Genomic DNA, 19,848 nt, shown 5'->3' with positions numbered 1-19,848 from the left:
AAGCCACTTTTTAACCAGAAACAGCGGCAGAAGCGCCTGACCTGGGCTACAGAGAAGCAGCATTGGACTGTTGCTCAGTGGTCCAAAGTACTTTTTTCGGATGAAAGCAAATTCTGCATGTCATTCGGAAATCAAGGTGCCAGAGTCTGGAGGAAGACTGGGGAGAAGGAAATGCCAAAATGCCAGAAGTCCAGTGTCAAGTACCCACAGTCAGTGATGGTCTGGGGTGCCGTGTCAGCTGCTGGTGTTGGTCCACTGTGTTTTATCAAGGGCAGGTTCAATGCAGCTAGCTATCAGGAGATTTTGGAGCACTTCATGCTTCCATCTGCTGAAAAGCTTTATGGAGATGAAGATTTCATTTTTCAGCACGACCTGGCACCTGCTCACAGTGCCAAAACCACTGGTAAATGGTTTACTGACCATGGTATCACTGTGCTCAATTGGCCTGCCACCTCTCCTGACCTGAACCCCATAGAGAATCTGTGGGATATTGTGAAGAGAACGTTGAGAGACTCAAGACCCAACATTCTGGATGAGCTAAAGGCCGCTATCGGAAGCATCCTGGGCCTCCATAAGACCTCAGCAGTGCCACAGGCTGATTGCCTCCATGCCACGCCGCATTGAAGCAGTCATTTCTGCAAAAGGATTCCCGACCAAGTATTGAGTGCATAACTGTACATGATTATTTGAAGGTTGACGTTTTTTGTATTAAAAACACTTTTCTTTTATTGGTCGGATGAAATATGCTAATTTTGTGAGATAGGAATTTTGAGTTTTCATGAGCTGTATGCCACAATCATCCGTATTAAGACAATAAAAGACCTGAAATATTTCAGTTAGTGTGCAATGAATCTAAAATATTTGAATGTTAAATTTTCATCATGACATTATGGAAAATAATGAACTTGATCACAATATGCTAATATTTTGAGAAGGACCTGTATACCACTTTCTTTTCTTTTGTTTTTCCAAAGCTGAAACACAAATTAGGTTTTTGTCGTACTCCCGCCATTGCAGAAAGTGTGGGAAATGTACCCGTGGGAGCCGTGAGAAGACATAAGAACAACGTTCAAAATATTTTTTTGTTGCCATGAGCAGTCATTAATTATTCTTACTGGAAGCGTTGTTGACTGCATGACAGGGCACTCACTGTAAAACAGGGTTTTACTAATATATATAAAAAAAAGAAATTAAATGATCATAGAGTTTAGCACCTTATAATACCAATTAGTGCCCTTAATGTAGAGAATGTAGATCCTTCCCTCAATTCTACGATTTCTGCCAACGTTTCCAAATCCAGCATGTTCCATGACAAACAAAGGTTGAGAACTCAAAAGGATAAATAAGCTACTTTGATGTCCTCCATTTGGCCTTGCTGTTAACTATTCTATTCTATTAATTGTGTTGTTTCCTGTCTTACCAGTCTGTTATTCACTTTCTGCGTTAATCAGCAGTTAGTATAGGGACCCATATAATGTGGGTTAATGGACCTCAAACTCATAATTCTTGATTTAGGACGAAGATTCAAATCATTAACTCAGGTAGTTCAGTATCTTTCGCCTCTTGTGCTTACGCTGAATTTATTCTAAATCACCCCATTAATAATGAAAGTGGCTAACTTTCAGTCTTCTTATATCAGCAAAATCATGCATAATGAAGTGTCATTGTTGATGTCAATCACCCTGGACACCCTGGTCCCCCTGCAGTACGCCTACCAGTCCCACAGACCCACCGTTAATACCATCTCTGCTGCTGTCCACTATTCCCTCTCCCATCAGGATACTCAGCCTTCAAAATGTCCATCTTGTACAAACTGCACTAATTTAGCCTTCACCCCTTCCTATGAACTGGCTCCTCAATGTTTTGACCGGCAAACACCAGACCATTAGCTTGGTAACAGGACCTCAGCCACCATTACCACCAACATGGGCACCTCACAGGAGTGTGTCCTTAGCACTATCCTCTACACCCTGTACACCCATTAATTTGTTGCCTCACCTATAGACAACCCCATCTTGAAGTTCACAGATGACACTGCAGTTATATCACTGACGATGAGTCTACAGGAGGGAAGTGTCTAATCTGGGGATGTAGTGAGAGGACAACAACCTCGCTAATGAACACCAATGAGATGAAGGAGTTTGTAGTTGAGAAAAGGAAGGAGGCCTCATAGTCCATTGCTCATCCATGAGCTTGAGGCAGAGAGGATCAGCAGTTCCTACTAGTTGGGGGTCCACATCAGTGAGGACTTCACATAGACACTCAAAACTACACAGCTGGTTAGGAAAGCTCAACAGTGTCTGTACTTTCTGAGTAGGCTCAGATAGTTTGGCATTGTTGGAGATCTAAGGGATCTCTGTTGAGATCCTAAGAAACTTTTACAGCTGCTGTTTTGAGAGCATCTTGACCAGCTGCATCACCGTGTGGTATGGCAGCGCCACTGCAATGGACCGCAAATGCCTGCAGAGAGTAGTTAAAGACAGCTGAGAAGATCATCAGGATGCCTCTCCCCTCTCTGCAGAGCATTTACCACTACCGAGTCAACTGCAGGGTGGTCTCCATCATTAAAGATTGCACCTATCTCCAACATGGACTTTATACACCTCAGGCCGAAGGTATCAAATACAGGACCACTAGATTCAAAAACTCTTCAGTTCCCCACGGCCATAAGACTTTTTACACTGGCCACAAATAACCTGGATTGTACTGGATTGCACTGCTTTCACTGTTAACTGGACCAGAATTCTGTAAAATTTGCTGTGCATGTGTTCATATCCTGTAGTTCGTATATGTACATAGAGTAATTCTGCCTTTTTCTATTAGCAATGCATTTTTGCATTGTAACTTGTATTGTTTTTTCGTTCGTTCGTTCGTTCGTCGTCTTCCGCTTATCCAGGACCGGGTCGCGGGGGCAGCAGACTCAGCAGAGACGCCCAGACGTCCCTCTCTCCAGACACCTCCTCCAGCTCCTCCAGGGGGAGCCCAAGGCGTTCCCAGGCCAGCCGAGAGACATAGTCCCTCCAGCGTGTCCTGGGCCGTCCCCTGGGCCTCCTCCCGGTGGGACGTGCCTGGAACACCTCCCGAGGAAGGCGTCCAGGAGGCATCCGGTATAGATGCCCGAGCCACCTCAACTGGCTCCTCTCAATGTGGAGGAGCAGCGGCTCTACTCCGAGCCCCTCCCGGATGGCCGAGCTCCTCACCCTATCTCTAAGGGAGTGCCCGGCCACCCTACGGAGGAAGCTCATTTCAGCCGCTTGTATCCGTGATCTCGTTCTTTCGGTCATGACCCAAAGTTCATGGCCATAGGTGAGGGTAGGAACGTAGACCGACCAGTAAATTGAGAGCTTTGCTTTTCGGCTCAGCTCTCTCTTCACCACAATGGACCGGCACAGCGCCCCCATTACCGTGGCAGCTGCACCGATCCGTCTGTCGATCTCCCGCTCCATTCTTCCCTCACTCGTGAACAAGACCCCGAGATACTTAAACTCCTCCACTTGAGGCAGGAACTCCCCTCCAACCTGAAGAGGACAAGCCACCCTTTTCCGGTCGAGTACCATGGCCTCGGACTTGGAGGAGCTGATCCTCATCCCAGCCGCTTCACACTCGGCTGCGAACCGCCACAGCGCATGCTGTAGGTCTTGGCTAGAGGGGGCCAGCAGGACCACGTCATCCGCAAAAAGAAGAGACGAAATCCACTGGTCCCCAAACCAGACCCCCTCCGGCCCTTGGCTGCGTCTAGAAATCCTGTCCATAAAAGTTATGAACAGGACCGGCGACAAAGGGCAGCCCTGCCGGAGTCCAACATGCACTGGGAACAGGTCCGACTTAGTGCCGGCAATGCGGACCAAACTCCTGCTCCGCTCGTACAGGGACCGGATGGCCCCTAATAAAGGGCCCCCAATTCCATACTCCTGGAGCACTCCCCACAGGGCATCACGAGGGACACAGTCGAATGCCTTCTCCAGGTCCACAAAACACATGTGAACCGGTTGGGCAAACTCCTATGAACCCTCAAGCACCCTGTAGAGGGTATAGAGCTGGTCCAGTGTTCCACGGCTGGGACGAAAACCACACTGTTCCTCCTGAAGCCGAGGTTCGACTATCGGTCGGACTCTCCTCTCCAATACCCTGGCGTAAGCCTTACCAGGGAGGCTGAGGAGTGTGATCCCCCTGTAGTTGGAACACACCCTCCGGCCCCCCTTCTTATAAAGGGGGACCACCACCCCCGTCTGCCAGTCCAGAGGCACTGTCCCCGACCGCCACGCAATGTTGAAGAGGCGTGTCAACCATGACAGCCCTACAACATCCAGAGACTTGAGGTACTCAGGGCGGATCTCATCCACCCCCGAAGCCTTGCCACCGCGGAGCTTTTTAACCACCTCGGTGACTTCAGCCTGGGTGATGAAAGAGTCCAACCCCGAGTCCCCAGCCTCTGTTTCCACCACGGAATGCGTGATGGCAGGATTGAGGAGATCCTCGAAGTACTCCTTCCACCGCCCGATAATGTCCTCCTGCCTAGGGTATCCTGGTGCCAAGTGCACTGATGGACACCCTTATGTTTGAACATGGTGTTCGTTATGGACAATCCGTGACTAGCACAGAAGTCCAATAACAAAACACCACTCGGATTCAGATCGGGGAGGCCATTCCTCCCGATCACGCCTCTCCAGGTGTCACTGTCGTTCCCCACGTGGGCGTTGAAGTCCCCCAGCAGAATAATGGAGTCCCCGGGAGGGGCACTATCCAGCACCCCCGACAGGGACGCCAAGAAGGCAGGGTACTCTGGACTACCACTCGGCCCGTAGGCTGAAATGATAGTCAGAGACCTCTCCCCAACCCGAAGGCGCAGGGATACAACCCTCTCATCCACTGGGGTAAACCCCAACACGAGATGGCTGAGCTGGGCGGCAACAAGCAAACCCACACCAGCCCGCCGCCTCTCCCCGTGGGCCACTCCAGAGTAGAAGAGAGTCCAACCCCTCTCAAGGAGATGGGTTCCAGAGCCCACGCTGTGCGTGGAGGCGAGCCCGACTATTTCTAGTCGATATCTCTCGACCTCCCGCACAAGCTCAGACTCCTTCCCCCCCAGCGAGGTGACATTCCACGTCCCTAGAGCCAGCCTAAGCATCTGGGGATCGGGCCGTTGAGGTCTCCACCTTCGTCCGCCACCCAATCCTCTTTGCACCGGTCCCTCACGGTTCCCCCTGCAGGTGGTGGGCCCACTGGGGGATGGCCTCGCGTCTCTCGTTCGGGCTTGGCCCGGCCGGGTCCCGCGAGGAGCAACCCGGCCACCAGGCACTCTCCGATGTGTCCCGACCCCAGGCCTGGCTCCAGGGTGGGACCCCGGCTCCGCCGTACCGGGCGACGTCACGTGCCTCGATATTGTGTTCTTCATGAGGGGTTCTTGAACCATTCTTTGTCTGACCCATCACCTAGAACCTGTTTGCCATGGGAGACCCTACCAGGGGCATTTAGGCCCCAGACAACATAGCCTCTAGGATCATTTGAGCATTGTATTGTTTTTTACATATATTTAAATAAATTATTCTGTGTGCTCTGTCTGCTCATGCAGCAGGAGAGTTAGAATGTTACTGTATATAGAGATGTCCGTTACAATGTGCAATTGACAATAAACACTGACTTTGAAGCTGAAAATTGAATGAGCTCGGTCACCAGACAATTTCTCGGTGCATCTCTTCCTTCATTTCCACCCTTTTATCAGTGGCCTAGTTTTTTGCAAGTAGTCAAACATGTTGCATAAATAGATCAGTAACTAACGAGTGTTTTTATGAAGGTGGACCCATAACAATATAGTACTAAATATACCAAACAGCCTCATACTGTGGTACCATACACCCAACTTTCAATTTGGCAAAAGGGGCTTCAAGCACATATAAACAAATAGTCGGTCATTTTCTACCGCTTATTCCACAGTGGGTCACAGGGGAGCTGGTGCCTATCTCCTGCAGTCTATGGGCGAAAGGCAGGGTACACCCTGGACAGGTCACCAGTCCCTCGCAGGGCAACACACCTACAACCATGCACACACTCATTCATACACTTAAGGGCAATTTAGATTGACCAATTAACCCAACAGGCATGTCTTTGGTCTATGGGAGGAAGCCAGTGAGAACCCATGCATGCACAGGGAGATCATGCAAACTCCATGCAGAAAGACCCCTGGCTGGGAATTGAACCCAGGACCTTCTTGCTGCAAGGCAACAGTGCTACCAACTGTGCCACCGTGCAGCTTGAAACTTGGTTACACACAGTTCAGTTCATTATTATTATATTACACGCCAATACAGTTAGTTTCAGGTTTAAGTTACATACAGTGCAGTTCAATCCAATTAATTCCACTTCAAAGAATGCATGAAAGTATGGGCTGGCACTTATATCCGCACGAGGTTCCTAATAATATTCACTCACTGTTATTCAGTGGTAATCTTTCTGTAATTCTGAAGAGACTCTTTGGTCACTTCAAGTCACCCCAAACAGAAGCCATAATGTTGAGATCAGGTCTTTGTGAGGGCCAGGCCATCTGTTACAGGATTCTTTGTTTTTCTTTTAGCTGAACAAAGTTATTCTTAACTCCGCTGTATGTTTGCAGACATTGTCACACTGAATAACTGTCTTTCGGATACAAAATAAATCTCCCTAATGGGACATTATCAAAAAGAATTGAAACATTGAATTGCCCATACTTTTCACAAACTGAGGATGTCTAGGAGTCCAATTATTATCATTGGTGCTGTTTCATATGGATCCAGTGCCTGGTTCTGCAAGGGGCAAGCAGGGATGAACATCCAGGCTGATTGTTTTGTGTGTGATGCAGAAACTGGTCTTTCTTGTAATACATATATGTCTGAGTTGAAAAAAAAAATACAGTACCAGAGCATGTAGTTTACTGAATTACAACTGGAAATAATGAAATAAATTGGATTTTATTTAAATATAGTATTAGAAACACAAAATCCAATAATCAGGTATAATTGTGTGACTGACTTTTTGCTCTTTGTACTGTATGAAGATCCTTTGGAAATATGTTTAGGATGCAAAGAAAACACTGCAACTGGGACACTTCTAGGTAAGAGTGTGTGTAAGAAGTATACCAAAACATCCAGCTGAAAAACAGATATATGTGCTCAGCGCAAACTTTGCTTAGACACCAGAATAAATAAAACAAAACTGGAAGGGTTTTTTGTGTTTTTTTAAATTAAACAGCATCCTACCTAACCACAACCCACTCTTGACAGAGGCAAGTTTATTTTCTGTCTTTTAATGGGGCATTACAAGAACGGCAGCAGCTTTGTACATCTCTGGGCCTCTTTAATGCTGACCCAAATGAAGATGAACTTGGTGCTTTTGAATCATTTGATTTAATGCTTCTAATAGGATTTTCTTCCAGCCGTCCATTGAAGAACTTAATCAGAGATCATGTTAGTCCAGATAGAATGTTTTTGTATTTTATACCTTTTGTTATGAGTGACAAACATGAATGGCATTTTTGGTCTCCTAAAGTGGCAGTACCTTAAAGCCAGTAATGTAACAAAATATGTAAGTTGCCATATAAATACATTTGTCTGATGATATGACAACATGTCATATCGTCATACTAATAATAATGCAGTAGTGGTGAAAAAATGTTGATGAAATGTTCCTTAAGAAATAAAGAGCCATGATCAAAAGTCATTCTACAGTCACAGTTTTCTCATAATAATAGGGATTTGTTGTAATAGTAAGTTTTAAACTAACAGATGCCTCTGAATTAATAGCAAGGAAGAACCAGTTAAAAACACTGACATTCAGATACACAGAGAAGAGATCTGCACTATAAGATTTTTCCCTTTCAACTGTTGTCTCAGTCATCAGAAAAAATAGTGTCTGTGTGATATCTTTGAACATCTTACCAGCGGCAGAAACCCAGGACTACTGTGCATGTTTGTCAATGTGATTAAAACAGTTTACACCTGTGTATGTAATGTACAGTTGTTTGCAGCTTCAAAACTAGTCAGATTTCTTTTGAAAAATACTACAGAAAAGAGCACTTTGAATGATTCCTATTGCCTTATCTTGTGACATCAGTCACCTAATGTGGTAACTAGGGCTTAACTCTTAGTTTACTAGTTCCATACTTCTACAACATACCTTTTCTGAAGATTTCTACCTACTTAATTGTTCGGCTATTTAAAATTACCAGAGCAGTGGTCAAGAACTACGCAGATGACACTCAGCTGTGTATCATTTTAAGACAAAGCTCAAAAGTCAGGCCAGTTCAACAAAGGTTACTTTCCCTTATGGCTATTCTTTCCTCGAAAGTGACATTGACCTTATATATATTCCAGATTTATCAAACAGTTGTGTTCCAACCTGCTTTTTGAATTATCTTTGAACCTCAGTAAATTATTCCCAGGTGCCAGTTTTACAGTGTACAGTGAAGAACTTTTTTCTCTTAACTTAACTCTTTCCAATAAACACTCTGAATCTCTGGCTTGTGTGAAAATCACTCTTTACTTAACTTACCTCACCGTGAAAAGGAAGGATATGCTGGAAAAATTTAAAGTTGAACAATATTTTTTTTATTTGCGATTTACTCAAAGTTATAGCTGATACTGTTGTCTCTCATACCTATATTTAAGTGATGGACTCTCACCCATATTCCCATCCCACCAAGTTCTATTGAAACTTCACAGCTAGGGGAGTTTCCCTGTCATGTCACATTTAAAACATGGATCTTAATGCAGGCTGAATGTGGAAGAAAAGCTACACATATTTATAGTGTCTACATGGCAATAACAATAAAAAACTTGTTTCTAGCAGGACCTTCACAAAGTTTCAAGAAACTTATCCAAGACAAAAAAGGGAATAAAGTGTTGAATGTTAACTATCTCGGCATAGGGTTAGGGTTAGTTTGTTTTTTCTTTTGTTAATTATTTAAAGACTCATTTTAAATGTATTCGCATATAAAAGCCTGTCAAGTTGAATATTTGTCTAAGGGTTTGCTCAACCATAATTAAACACTTAGTAGAAGTACAGTGGACGCCAGAAAACGGCAAAAAATTAGATCAAGAACTCTGACCCTGCTGACTTTTTGAAAAACATCCTGTCAGTGTTTGAAATATCTTTATCTAAACGTGGGAGGAAACCTTGACAAAGCATATTTTCTTCTGCTTTTTGGGACATAACTTTGAATCTAAAATAACCTGAAAACTTTCTAAAGAAGCATTACATCCACTCAGATCACTTACCGCTGATTTATCTGTCACTAAATCTCAAAAGATACATGGTAAAATGTGAAAATATGTATATGTGTAAAAATGTATATGAAGCCCTGGTCTGTGGTTCTGGGTTCAGTCAAATAGTTTGCAGTAAACCAGCATTATAATGTGCTATACAACTTCTGCCAGCAAGAGGCACATCAGGGTCATGGACAGAGACAAATAATTGAGCCATGTGTGCTCAAATGTTCAACTCTGTCCACATTAGAATGTCTACATAGTAAATGACACACCGCCATCAGAGATTCTTGAATTGTATTGGTAAGCATTTAATGCAGAGATTATGTTTGCATACTTTTACATCTGAATATTAATCTGAGTTGTTGAGACATTTTGAGATTGTGGCCTGAAAATCACCATTATTTTAGTTAAAGAATTAGTTCTTTTTTTTGTTTACACTTTAAACGAAGCTTTTTTCCAATAAAGAAAAATCATTCACAGGTTACAGTTTTCAAATCTACCTCTCGAACTCTAACATTAAAGCTCTAAAATTACGAAGGAAGAAGCAGAACAGGATGTAAGCACTGCAGAGTTTCAAAGGAGGAACTCTTGGTATACTTAACATTTTCTAATCATTGTCATCTCATTTTTCAGCAAGGACTACTCCTATAAATAATAAATATTGTTTATAATCTAAATTATGTAACAGAGACGATCAGCACAAACCCTTTTGTGTGCAGTATAATGTGGGATCAAGTTTTAGTTTGTGGAAGTGCTGCATTAATGAGCTATCGTACCCTTCCGATCAGTACACTGCAACAGAACATAGAACAAGGATCTTGCTACTTTAGGTTTTAGTTATTTTGTTCCCCTTTTCTAATAAGTGCTCAGAGCAAATAAAAATGAACTAGGACTAAATATTTAGTCAAAATTAAATTTAGGACATACAAAAGAGAAAAAAATAAGACATCTTTAAATCTTTAAAGCATAAAAATTTTATTGGAATAAAATAATTATGTAAAACTTTCTTAAAGCATAAGTGGCATTACTAAGAATATTGTTTATTTCACAGGTTCAAGCAATAATTCCCACTACAGTATTTTAATTCAGTGGTCTAACTGATTGGTACCCTGTTTGTTCCAGCTTGCCCGCTATTCTACTGAGGGTCTTCTCCAGCTTGGACCCCTGGGGTCGACCACATTTCTTCCTGACACAAAATGCCTCATTGATGATGGTAGAGGACGTACTCCCAGTCTGAAAAAATGTGGTGCCGTGTCAAGGATTTCCCAGCGGCTTTGGGACTTTACACAGGTAAACATAAAAAGAACATAATAGTGGAATTTCAGGAAGCGTTACTGTTTAAAATGTCTTATTTTTATGTGGCTTTTGTTGCAGAATGGCCCAATTATCAACAGAGACACTGGTCGGTGCTTGGAAGTCGAGATGTCCAAAGATGCCAACTTTGGACTTCGCCTTGTGGTACAGAGATGTTCCGGTCAGAAGTGGATGATACGAAACTGGATAAGGCATCCCAGGCATTGAGGGAACACAGTCATTTTTGAAACATTTTGGCCAGTATTTCCAGTTGCAGCAAACTATTAATGGAGGGGCAGAAACTGGTACATTGCTGCAAGGTGTAGGATTTCACACAATAAACTGCAAAGCAGGCTGACCTCCTTTTGGGCAACAAAGGTTCTGAAATTAGTCTTAAAGAAGAACATGAACAATTTATTTGTTCCCCGGAGCTCTGTCCTCACACCACACCTTCAGGCTGGCTGCACTGTTTGAAATGGCCAACCTTTCTGACATTCAGCCATATATATAGAGCACATCCCCTTTGTGCAGTCTGGTTCGGTATTGTACAGTAGTGAATCTACTGCAAAACTCTAATTTCTTAGGGGAAAAGAAGATATGTGGGGCTTTTTCAGTCTATTAACTTTCACAAGGTGGACTGGACTAAATTAGAAAAGATAATTGTTATCAATGATCAGATGAAACTGAATCTTTTTGGAGTAATTTGAGGAAGTAGCTGTGGACATAATGTGCTGCACTCGCAGGACATGTAATAGGCTTCGGAGCAGCTGGCTATCATCCAATCAGGAGGGACTTCACCTGTGTTCACACAAACCACAACACTTCTTTCTGTGGACTGTATGGCTCACTGTGGATGAAAGCAATCATGTGCCTTTCGTTTATGATTTTTCAGCTTCATCTGACTTGAGAATGTCAGCCCCAAAAGCATGTATATAGCTATTTGAAAATTAAATTATAAAAAATGTATAAAGCCGTTTAATGATAGTAATATATTGTAAAAGGGAAATAAAAGTGGAAAATTGAGTAATGTCCTCTGAAAACAATTAGAATATTAAAATCAATTTTATAAGTTGCCTATCTTCATCAATTAATTTATATTTAAAATTAGTTTTTTTTGCTCACTTTGTGCTATCCCTGTGTTCAATAAATACCTGCATTTCCATTTGTAATGTTGCAAGGCCAGGTCCCAACATTCACAGAACAATTGCTTGTCTTTTGTTGAGGCCACTAATACTTACAGCTCAAGTCTCCATCACATTCCTGTCCCTCTGCTTTAATTGTTCCAAACCACAAACTGGAAAGAGGTTCTTCAAAAAGACACATAGAGTGATCACATGGAAATTTCTATTTCCCCCTGGTACAGCTAAAATAGGACAGACTGAGGGAGGATGACAAAACAACAACCCTCCCTCGTTAGGTTTTAGCTGGCATAACCACAGACAGTCGACCACCAGGAGTGCCATGATCAGGACCTCGAGGCGATCCCTGGGATCAGATTGGATCATCCCTAGTTCACAGTATCATTTAACTGGTATAACTAAAGTTTTACTAACATGAAAAATACAAGTAAAAGAGGATATCGTAGAAGTGTTTTGCCTCAGTGTGAGGAATGTTTCCATAAAAAATTAAATGACCATAGATATGCATAATATTCACCAAAATATTTGCTCTTCTGCCTTCTGACATACATGTATTTGAGTCATCCCATTCTTCATCCATAGGGTTTGATGTGCTGTCCCGCTCTTTGGGGCAGCAACAACTTCAATTCTTCTGGGAAGGTTTTACATGAGGGTTATAAAACGTTTTTACTACTCTTGCCAGGGGAGAATTTGTGAGGTCAGACACTGAAGTTGGATGAGATAGCCTGGCTTGCAGCCTCTACTATAATTAATTCCAAAGGAATAAGGTTGAAGTAAGGACTCTGTGCAGTCAAGTTCTTCCACACCAAACTTCTTCCTGCATGTCTTTATTGCGCAGTCATGTTCAAACAGAAAACGGCAATCCCCAAGCCGTTGCCACAAATTTAGAAGGATGACATCTTCCAAAAAGTCTTAGTGTGCTGAACCATTGACCTAATCTCAGGGGCTTAGCCTAGCTCCTTAAAACAGCCCCCATCATAACTACGTTCGCAGCTAACTACACTTGTCATCCTAGAGTAAGCCAAGTGCCATTCTTCCTGTAACTCCCAAACCCAGACTCATCCATTGGATGGCCAGACAGAGAGGCATAATTTGTCACTCCAGACAACACATCTCTACTGCTTTAGACCAGGGACAGGCTGCTTTACACCACCGTATTCAATGTTTTGCATTGCACCAGTAGATGTAAGACTTGGATTTGGCTGCTCCACCATGCAAACCCATTTTACAAAGTTCTACAAGCACTGTTTTTGAGCTAATCTGATGGCTGCATTAAGTTTGGAGGTCACCAGCTTTTGCCTCTGGAGAAAGTGCACTATTTTCCCTACACATCTTCTGACCCTGCTCTGAAATTTCATATGGTCTAGCACTTCATGGTTGAGTTGCTGTTGCTCCAAATCACTTCCATCCTAGCTCTGACTGTATGTTTAGGGATGAAATTCTGAAAGTGAACTTCTACCCCAGCTACATGTCTTTTGGAACCTCTAACAGGTTTTCTTGCAGGATTGTTCTTTATTTAACTCCATCGAACTTCCCCATCAACTCTGATCACCTACCCTGTCCCTGCTGAAGGACAGCATCTGTACTTACACTGCCACCACTATGTACTCACACACATCTGAAGCCTTTACAGAACTGTTGCATTTAGGGTGAAATGAATTTACACATAGTTTTCAGATTTTTATTGGCAAAACTGTAGAAAACCATTCTATTTTACTTCCACTTGACAATTACCTACTGTAGTTTGTTGATCTTTCATACAAAACCCTATTAAAGTACAATGTGCAGGTTGTAGAAAGTTCAGTTGCTATGCATACTTTTGCAAGCTACTGTATGTCTCTGCACCTGTGCCTTGGTTAAATGCTTTATTTTTTTAATTCTATAATCAGTAGTTGTTTTTTTGTGAAATGTTAACATATAGGTTTTAGAGGAAACATATGTTATTTAATGGAAGGCAGATTTATTTCCATCATGTTGAATTACTATTTATTTTGACCATCCCTTTTGTACTTACAACTTTAAAAAACAGAAACAAATTACTTCTATGCTTTAAAACATGAACTTATTTTACCAGACAGCAGGATTTGGGCTCAAAACTGCTGTCTATACTGCACTGAACCCATTTGTTAGGTTCACAAAACATGCGTGTCCAAACGTGTTCTCCACTGTCGTCCAGCCTGGATACAGAGTACATTTCAGGCTGCTGTGAAAAGTGAAAATACCCTTTTGGTATACTTAGTTTAGCCATGCTTTCTAACATCCATATTCCAAAGGCCTATTTCAATTTAGTTTCCACCTGGTTGACCCTGAGGGATTGCCTCTACTTGCCACTGTGTTCCGCTTCTTTGGCTCTAATCATTTCATATAAGGAATGCATCATCTGTGTGTCCTCTAAACAAAGACTGCTTCAGTCCTCCCAAGGTAATATCTTATTCAGGTCTCTGACAGGGTTTACAAACAAACTGCTAGGTTAATGTCTCACAGCCCCTCTTGTCAGGATAAAGCCTGAACCAAGAAATTATTCCAACAAAATGGTTTCCTCAGACTTAACACCTGAAAAATAATGTTACAACTCTTGGCAGAATGTTTGATTCAGCAAAGCACTGCTCTGCACCACACTGGCTTGCCTGTGGAGTCCATTTAAAACATGCTGCTATGAACTGTGATGATGACAGCAGAAGCTAAAATGTCGCATGTCACCGTATTTCTCAAGTACTCAACAAATTGTTTAACTGTATTTATTGTACGGTTTGCTAAGGGTTAGGGTTACTACCAGCAGTACTTTGAACAAATCTTTAACGTTATAAAAAATGTTATACAGGTACCAAATAATGAGTACAAACAAAACGTTATGGTTTCTGAAGAGGTGGTTTCTGATGACCTAATGGCAGTGGTGTTGATTAGTATTTGGGCCGTGGTTTAATGGTTTAGTGATGTCTTTTCTTAGATTGTGAGACTGCTGTCTATTGGTGGAACATTCTTCCTGTGGCTGGTGAGATCTATTAGCTGTTCATGTGGATGCCCTGGGTGTTTTGCAGCTTTAATTTTGGATGCATAGCTTTCATTGGAAAAGGGTGGCTTGTCCTCTTCAGGTTGGAGGGGAGTTCCTGCCTCAAGTGGAGGAGTTTAAGTATATCGGGGTCTTGTTCACGAGTGAGGGAAGAATGGAGCGGGAGACCGACAGACAGATTGGTGCGGCTGCCACAGTAATGGGGGCGCTGTGCTGGTCCGTTGTGGTGAAGAGAGAGCTGAGCCGAAAAGCGAAGCTCTCGATTTACTGGTCGGTCTACGTTCCTACCCTCACCTATGGCCATGAACTTTGGGTCATGACCGAAAGAACGAGATCCCAGATACAAGCGGCTGAAATGAGCTTCCTCCGTAGGGTGGCCGGGCACTCCCTTAGAGATAGGGTGAGGAGCTCGGAATAGAGCCGCTGCTCCTCCACATCAAGAGGAACCAGTTGAGGTGGCTCAGGCATCTATACCGGATGCCTCCTGGACGCCTTCCTCGGGAGGTGTTCCAGGCACGTCCCACTGGGAGGAGGCCCAGGACACGGCCCAGGACACGCTGGTGGGACTATGTCTCTTGGCTGGCCTGGGAACGCCTTGGGCTCCCCCCGGAGAAGCTAGAGGAGGTGTCTTGGGAGAGGGACGTCTGGGTGTCTATGCTGAGTCTGCTGGCCCCATGACCCGGTCCCGGATGGTACACATCGGGGCGCATGTTATAGGAGGGGTCAGTTCACTTCATGTGGTATGGACTCCACTGGTGTTGGTGGCCAAAGAGTGTGATTTACAAACTGGGTTTTGTTTGTTTGGCTTTTCAGGGATTTCAGGATTCTGTGCACTGTGTTGGTCTTCATGGCAATAGCGTGTCCTTTTTTTTGGCTGTGGTTGGTGAGAGACATTTGGCTTGTGTGCATGCTGTTGATTTGGAGGTGGGGGGGATTGGTCGTTGGTTGATTTAGGGATTGGCACCAATCAAGTGAGCCCAGGGAGCTCACTCAAACTTTTCCCTTCTACTCACTGGCGTCTACAGTGTGTTTCAGGTCTGACTCCACCCCACACTGCAGTACTGGGCCTCTACATAATCTTCAGAGGGTGGCTCCCTAGTTTGGTTGGGTTGCTTTCCCACCTCCCTCTGTCACACTTCAACTACAGATAAACTTATTTCTCCATTTCTATGCTCACATACATACACACAAATGCACAAAGACATACACACACGCACGCGCCAGTGCGCACACAAACACACACACACACACACACACACACGTGCAGTTCTGTGAAACAGTATTTATGGTCTTACAGATTTCTTCTGATTTGCTTTTCAGTCATGTTAGAGATAATCAAAGACATTTTGAAATCACTTAAAGAAGACCTAAATCAATTTTATAAGAGAAAAAAACTTCCCCAGCCAAACTGGGCCATTGAGAAAACGTAATAGCACTCTTGTTAAATCATAAATTACCTGTCATTACCTGGACTTTTTGGACAGCTCTGTTCAGCTTTAATAGCCACAACCAGGGTGATTATTGCCTGATGTGTAAAACAAATCGCTTCACAGACGACATGTAAGAGACTGAAAGATGTCAGAAAGCAACACATTATGCTCTGATCAAAACATTTCAAGGCCACATAAAAAAAAAAAAACTTTCATATCCATCAGTCTGGAAAAGGGTTGCAAGCCATTTTTAAGGCTATGTGGCAGCTGCAAACCAGAATTATATCATTATACAATAGAGAAACATTGAAAGTGATGAACCTCCCAAGGAGTGGCCAACCTACAAATTTCACTTCAAGAGCAAAACAATGAAACATCACGTAAAACACTGCAGGTCTCACTTATCTCAGTTAAAGCTGCAATTGGGAGTTCTGATAACTGTGGACTTAGCCTGAACATTTGAACAAGTACACCTTACAGGTTCCTTCCCCTGTGCTCTCTGCTGCGATACAGCCCTCCCTCAAGAAATTGCCAATTTTCCTGTAACGTTAAGTTGTTTCTCTACCATTAGCACAACTGCAGCACACCGGCAATATTCAGCTTGAACGACTGTAAGCACTGTGTGGGGTTGTAAGCAGCGCGTACAAGAGTGTGATTTACACTGCCAAGACATTCCTCCTGGCTTTGATTGGTTGTTTCTGACCACGAGTGGTAATTTCGGCAAATGGCATTAGGACCACTGGGAAGAGCCATAAGAGCCTGATTTTATACAGATAATCTATCTAATATTTTACTGTCAGGTGCTCCATATACATAGTCCTCGACGTAGTCGTGCTGGGTTCAATTCCCGACCTTAAGAGCTTTTCTGCATGTATTCTCTCCCTTCTCTCTCTGCCTATTCCCTGTCTGTTAACTGTCAAAACAGGCCACTAGTGCCAAAAGAATTGGGCAAAAAACTGCATCCATGCGAGACTTCCAAGGAAAAAATACAGCTGACAACACAAAGACCGGTCTTATGTTTACCAACAAGATCTTGTTTATCCTCAAGACAAGAAAAAATTTTCTTAAGAACTGACTAGAGAAAAGTGTAACTATTTGGAAGGTGAGCATTACAACTAGTTTAACATGGCATTTCAGAAAAAGAAAATCATGCCAACAGTCAAACATGGTGGTTGTGCTGTGATGGTCTGTGGCTCTTTAACTTAATTTGTAATTGTTACACCCATGAATTTTGCTCTCTAACAGGAAATTGTGAAGGAGATTTTCTGGCCATTAGCCTGCGCTCAAGAGTAGACCAATTATTCAGCAGGGCAATGATCCACAGCAAAACAGAAACTCCACCTCTGAATGGCTCAAAAAAGAAGAAAAGTTTTAGAGTGGCCTTTGACAGTTATCACAAGCATTGACAGTTATCACAAGCATTGACACAAATGCCTGATGGTAATTATTGCCACTAATGGTTTCACAACCAATTATAAGACATAGGGTCAATTACTTACATCCATGGCCAGGTTGATTTAGAATGCTGTTTTCAATTAGGAAAGAAAATCATTTGAAAAGACCATTTTGTATTTACCATGGTTATCTTTTTGTGGAGGTAAATATTTTTTCAAACACTCAGGGAAAAACACACATTTGTATGCAAACTCCAAGAAAACTAAGGTGCCATTAATTAAATAAGAGTCAGTAAATGCAACAAGTTTGTTGCTGCAGGGAACAAAATGACTAGAGGATTAGAGCTAGCATTTACCCACAGAATCAATGACAACTAAATAATGAGGTTGCTCATAATAAAAGTGTATGGGTAAGGTTTGTGTCTATGTGAGATTAGGCTAGAGCTGAGGAATAGTGATAGGCTGAACTTCTGGAGCGTCAGAGCTCATTCATTCTGATTGTTATGGTGACAATACATTGTTAAGCCTGGGAAGCAGAGGTGAGTTTGATATTCAGTCACATTTAGGCTTGACCTTCTGGGTTTCTTCAGCAGGATCCCACAGTAAGTACAACAGAAGGCAGCATCTCCTTTGTTGTGCCAATACTAACTCCTTGGATTGCCATCAATGCATGTTGTTTTCCTATATAATTCTAACGAGGGAACCAGGAAAGCAATCTGCGTACACCCGCTGAGAAACTGACAGCAATTAATGCTATGCCTGGAAAACACAGAGATTTGAACAGGCAGTTTGGCTTTAATGAGCAAACTTTAAGGGACAGACATCTGGTGGGTATTAGCCTACTTTTAACAGCATGTGTATCAATGTGATGCAGATGCTTCTGCAGGTATATGGGTACAATAATCAATATAATTCACAGCAGATAATAAAAGTAGAATACAAATTACCTTTTGTCAAGTTGGATCTGTCTCCAGAGTTTATTAAAAACGTGAAAAAACCCTTTATATTTCCTTGCAGTCTGGATAAGAGCCAGGCTTTATGGTAACTATCACTGGGTCATTCCAACAGAGATTAATGTCATACAATATATGAACACTTCTTAAGATGAGATATAATTCTGCTTTATAGTATTTCAGCTCTTTATTAGTCCTTATCTAAGGCAGCCAATCTTTCCTCAGTTTTAGGCTCACATAAATGGGAACATTTGTCACTTTAAACATTTCACTGTATTGTCTGTTTAGTACTATTTAAATTATGTAGATAATATATAATTTGAAGGAGAGCTGAAGAAAATCTACTTATTCGAGAGATCACAGTATATCTTTTTAAAGAACAAAACAAAACTGCTTGAGACAGTAGGAAAAGCACTCTTTTTAGTTGTAAGATTCAGTGTGACTTGTTATGAGTAACCAGCCTGCCACAGATCTGCAAACGTGAGATTCTTTTATAATACACTGGCTAGCCTAAAACAGTTAGAGTTGTTTTTTCATGAAAGTCTAAAGGTTCTTTCAGGGCAAACAAAGAAGGTAAGAATGCTTCAAACATTCTTAAATGTTGTTGTAGAGCAAATTATTAATCTAAGTTGCATATGTCAGAATAAATAATTGCAAATTTGTGTTACATGATGTAGCAGTTCTTGGCATTAATGGAAGAAATAAAGTGGGGCCACTTTAAATTCTTCTTTCATCAAGACATGTAAGGTTAATCTAAACACCATGAAAAGTATAAAGACAGTTTTTTAGCTAATTTCACAAAATCTATACACATAGGCTTACATAGAGAGTGTAAAATAAAATAAAATTATATATCAGGCTGTTTCAGATTACTAATACACAAACCCAAAAATCAAATATAGCAGCTCAACAACTCATCACTAACTTTAGCTGCATTTAAGCTGAATTCATTACTCTTTCCAATTTATGTGTCCTTAATTTTAGAATTCCACTGCAGAAACTATATCTAAATTGTTTGTTGATTGAATAATTATATATACTTTTGAGTTTGGTGTCTAGGCTCCAATCTTATCACTACATGACCATGTTGCTCAACATGATGAAGGATGAGCTCATCTCTACCACCCTGAACATGTTTTCCATGTCAGGGAGTAAAGAGAGGGACTCTGACCTCAGAGCCCAAGGCGATGCTGGGTGAAGAAGGGGCTGAACAGAAGCTGCAAACAGCAGCAACGGCAGTGGGCAGGCAACAGTGCATGAAATGCAGGGTGCAGCGGATGTTTTGCAGATTAAATAGACTGCCCACATTTTAGATTATTCATGGTATATTTTGTGGTGTGAAAAAGATCACGTGTTAAGCAACAGCACAGCTAGAGTCGACTTGAACTAG

The 19,848-nt window shown here is 42.4% G+C and overlaps 1 protein-coding gene across 1 annotated transcript in view; it reads left to right on the top strand.

Annotated features, from left to right (window-relative positions):
• The window catches only part of galnt9 (polypeptide N-acetylgalactosaminyltransferase 9), a 173,367-nt gene extending 161,762 nt beyond the window's left edge, over window positions 1-11,605 (top strand). Inside the window, exons 10-11 of the mRNA XM_047380147.1 lie at window positions 10,362-10,529; window positions 10,614-11,605. Coding sequence (XP_047236103.1) covers window positions 10,362-10,529; window positions 10,614-10,760 — 315 coding nt within the window. The 3' untranslated portion in view covers window positions 10,761-11,605. The remainder of the gene's footprint in view (window positions 1-10,361; window positions 10,530-10,613) is intronic.
• Window positions 11,606-19,848: the final 8,243 nt, after the last annotated feature.

The sequence above is a fragment of the Girardinichthys multiradiatus genome, chromosome 12 (assembly GCF_021462225.1).
Source record: "Girardinichthys multiradiatus isolate DD_20200921_A chromosome 12, DD_fGirMul_XY1, whole genome shotgun sequence".
Lineage (NCBI taxonomy): Eukaryota > Metazoa > Chordata > Actinopteri > Cyprinodontiformes > Goodeidae > Girardinichthys > Girardinichthys multiradiatus.
Note: the sequence above shows the minus strand (reverse complement) of the source record. Positions and strands in the feature narration are given on the sequence as shown.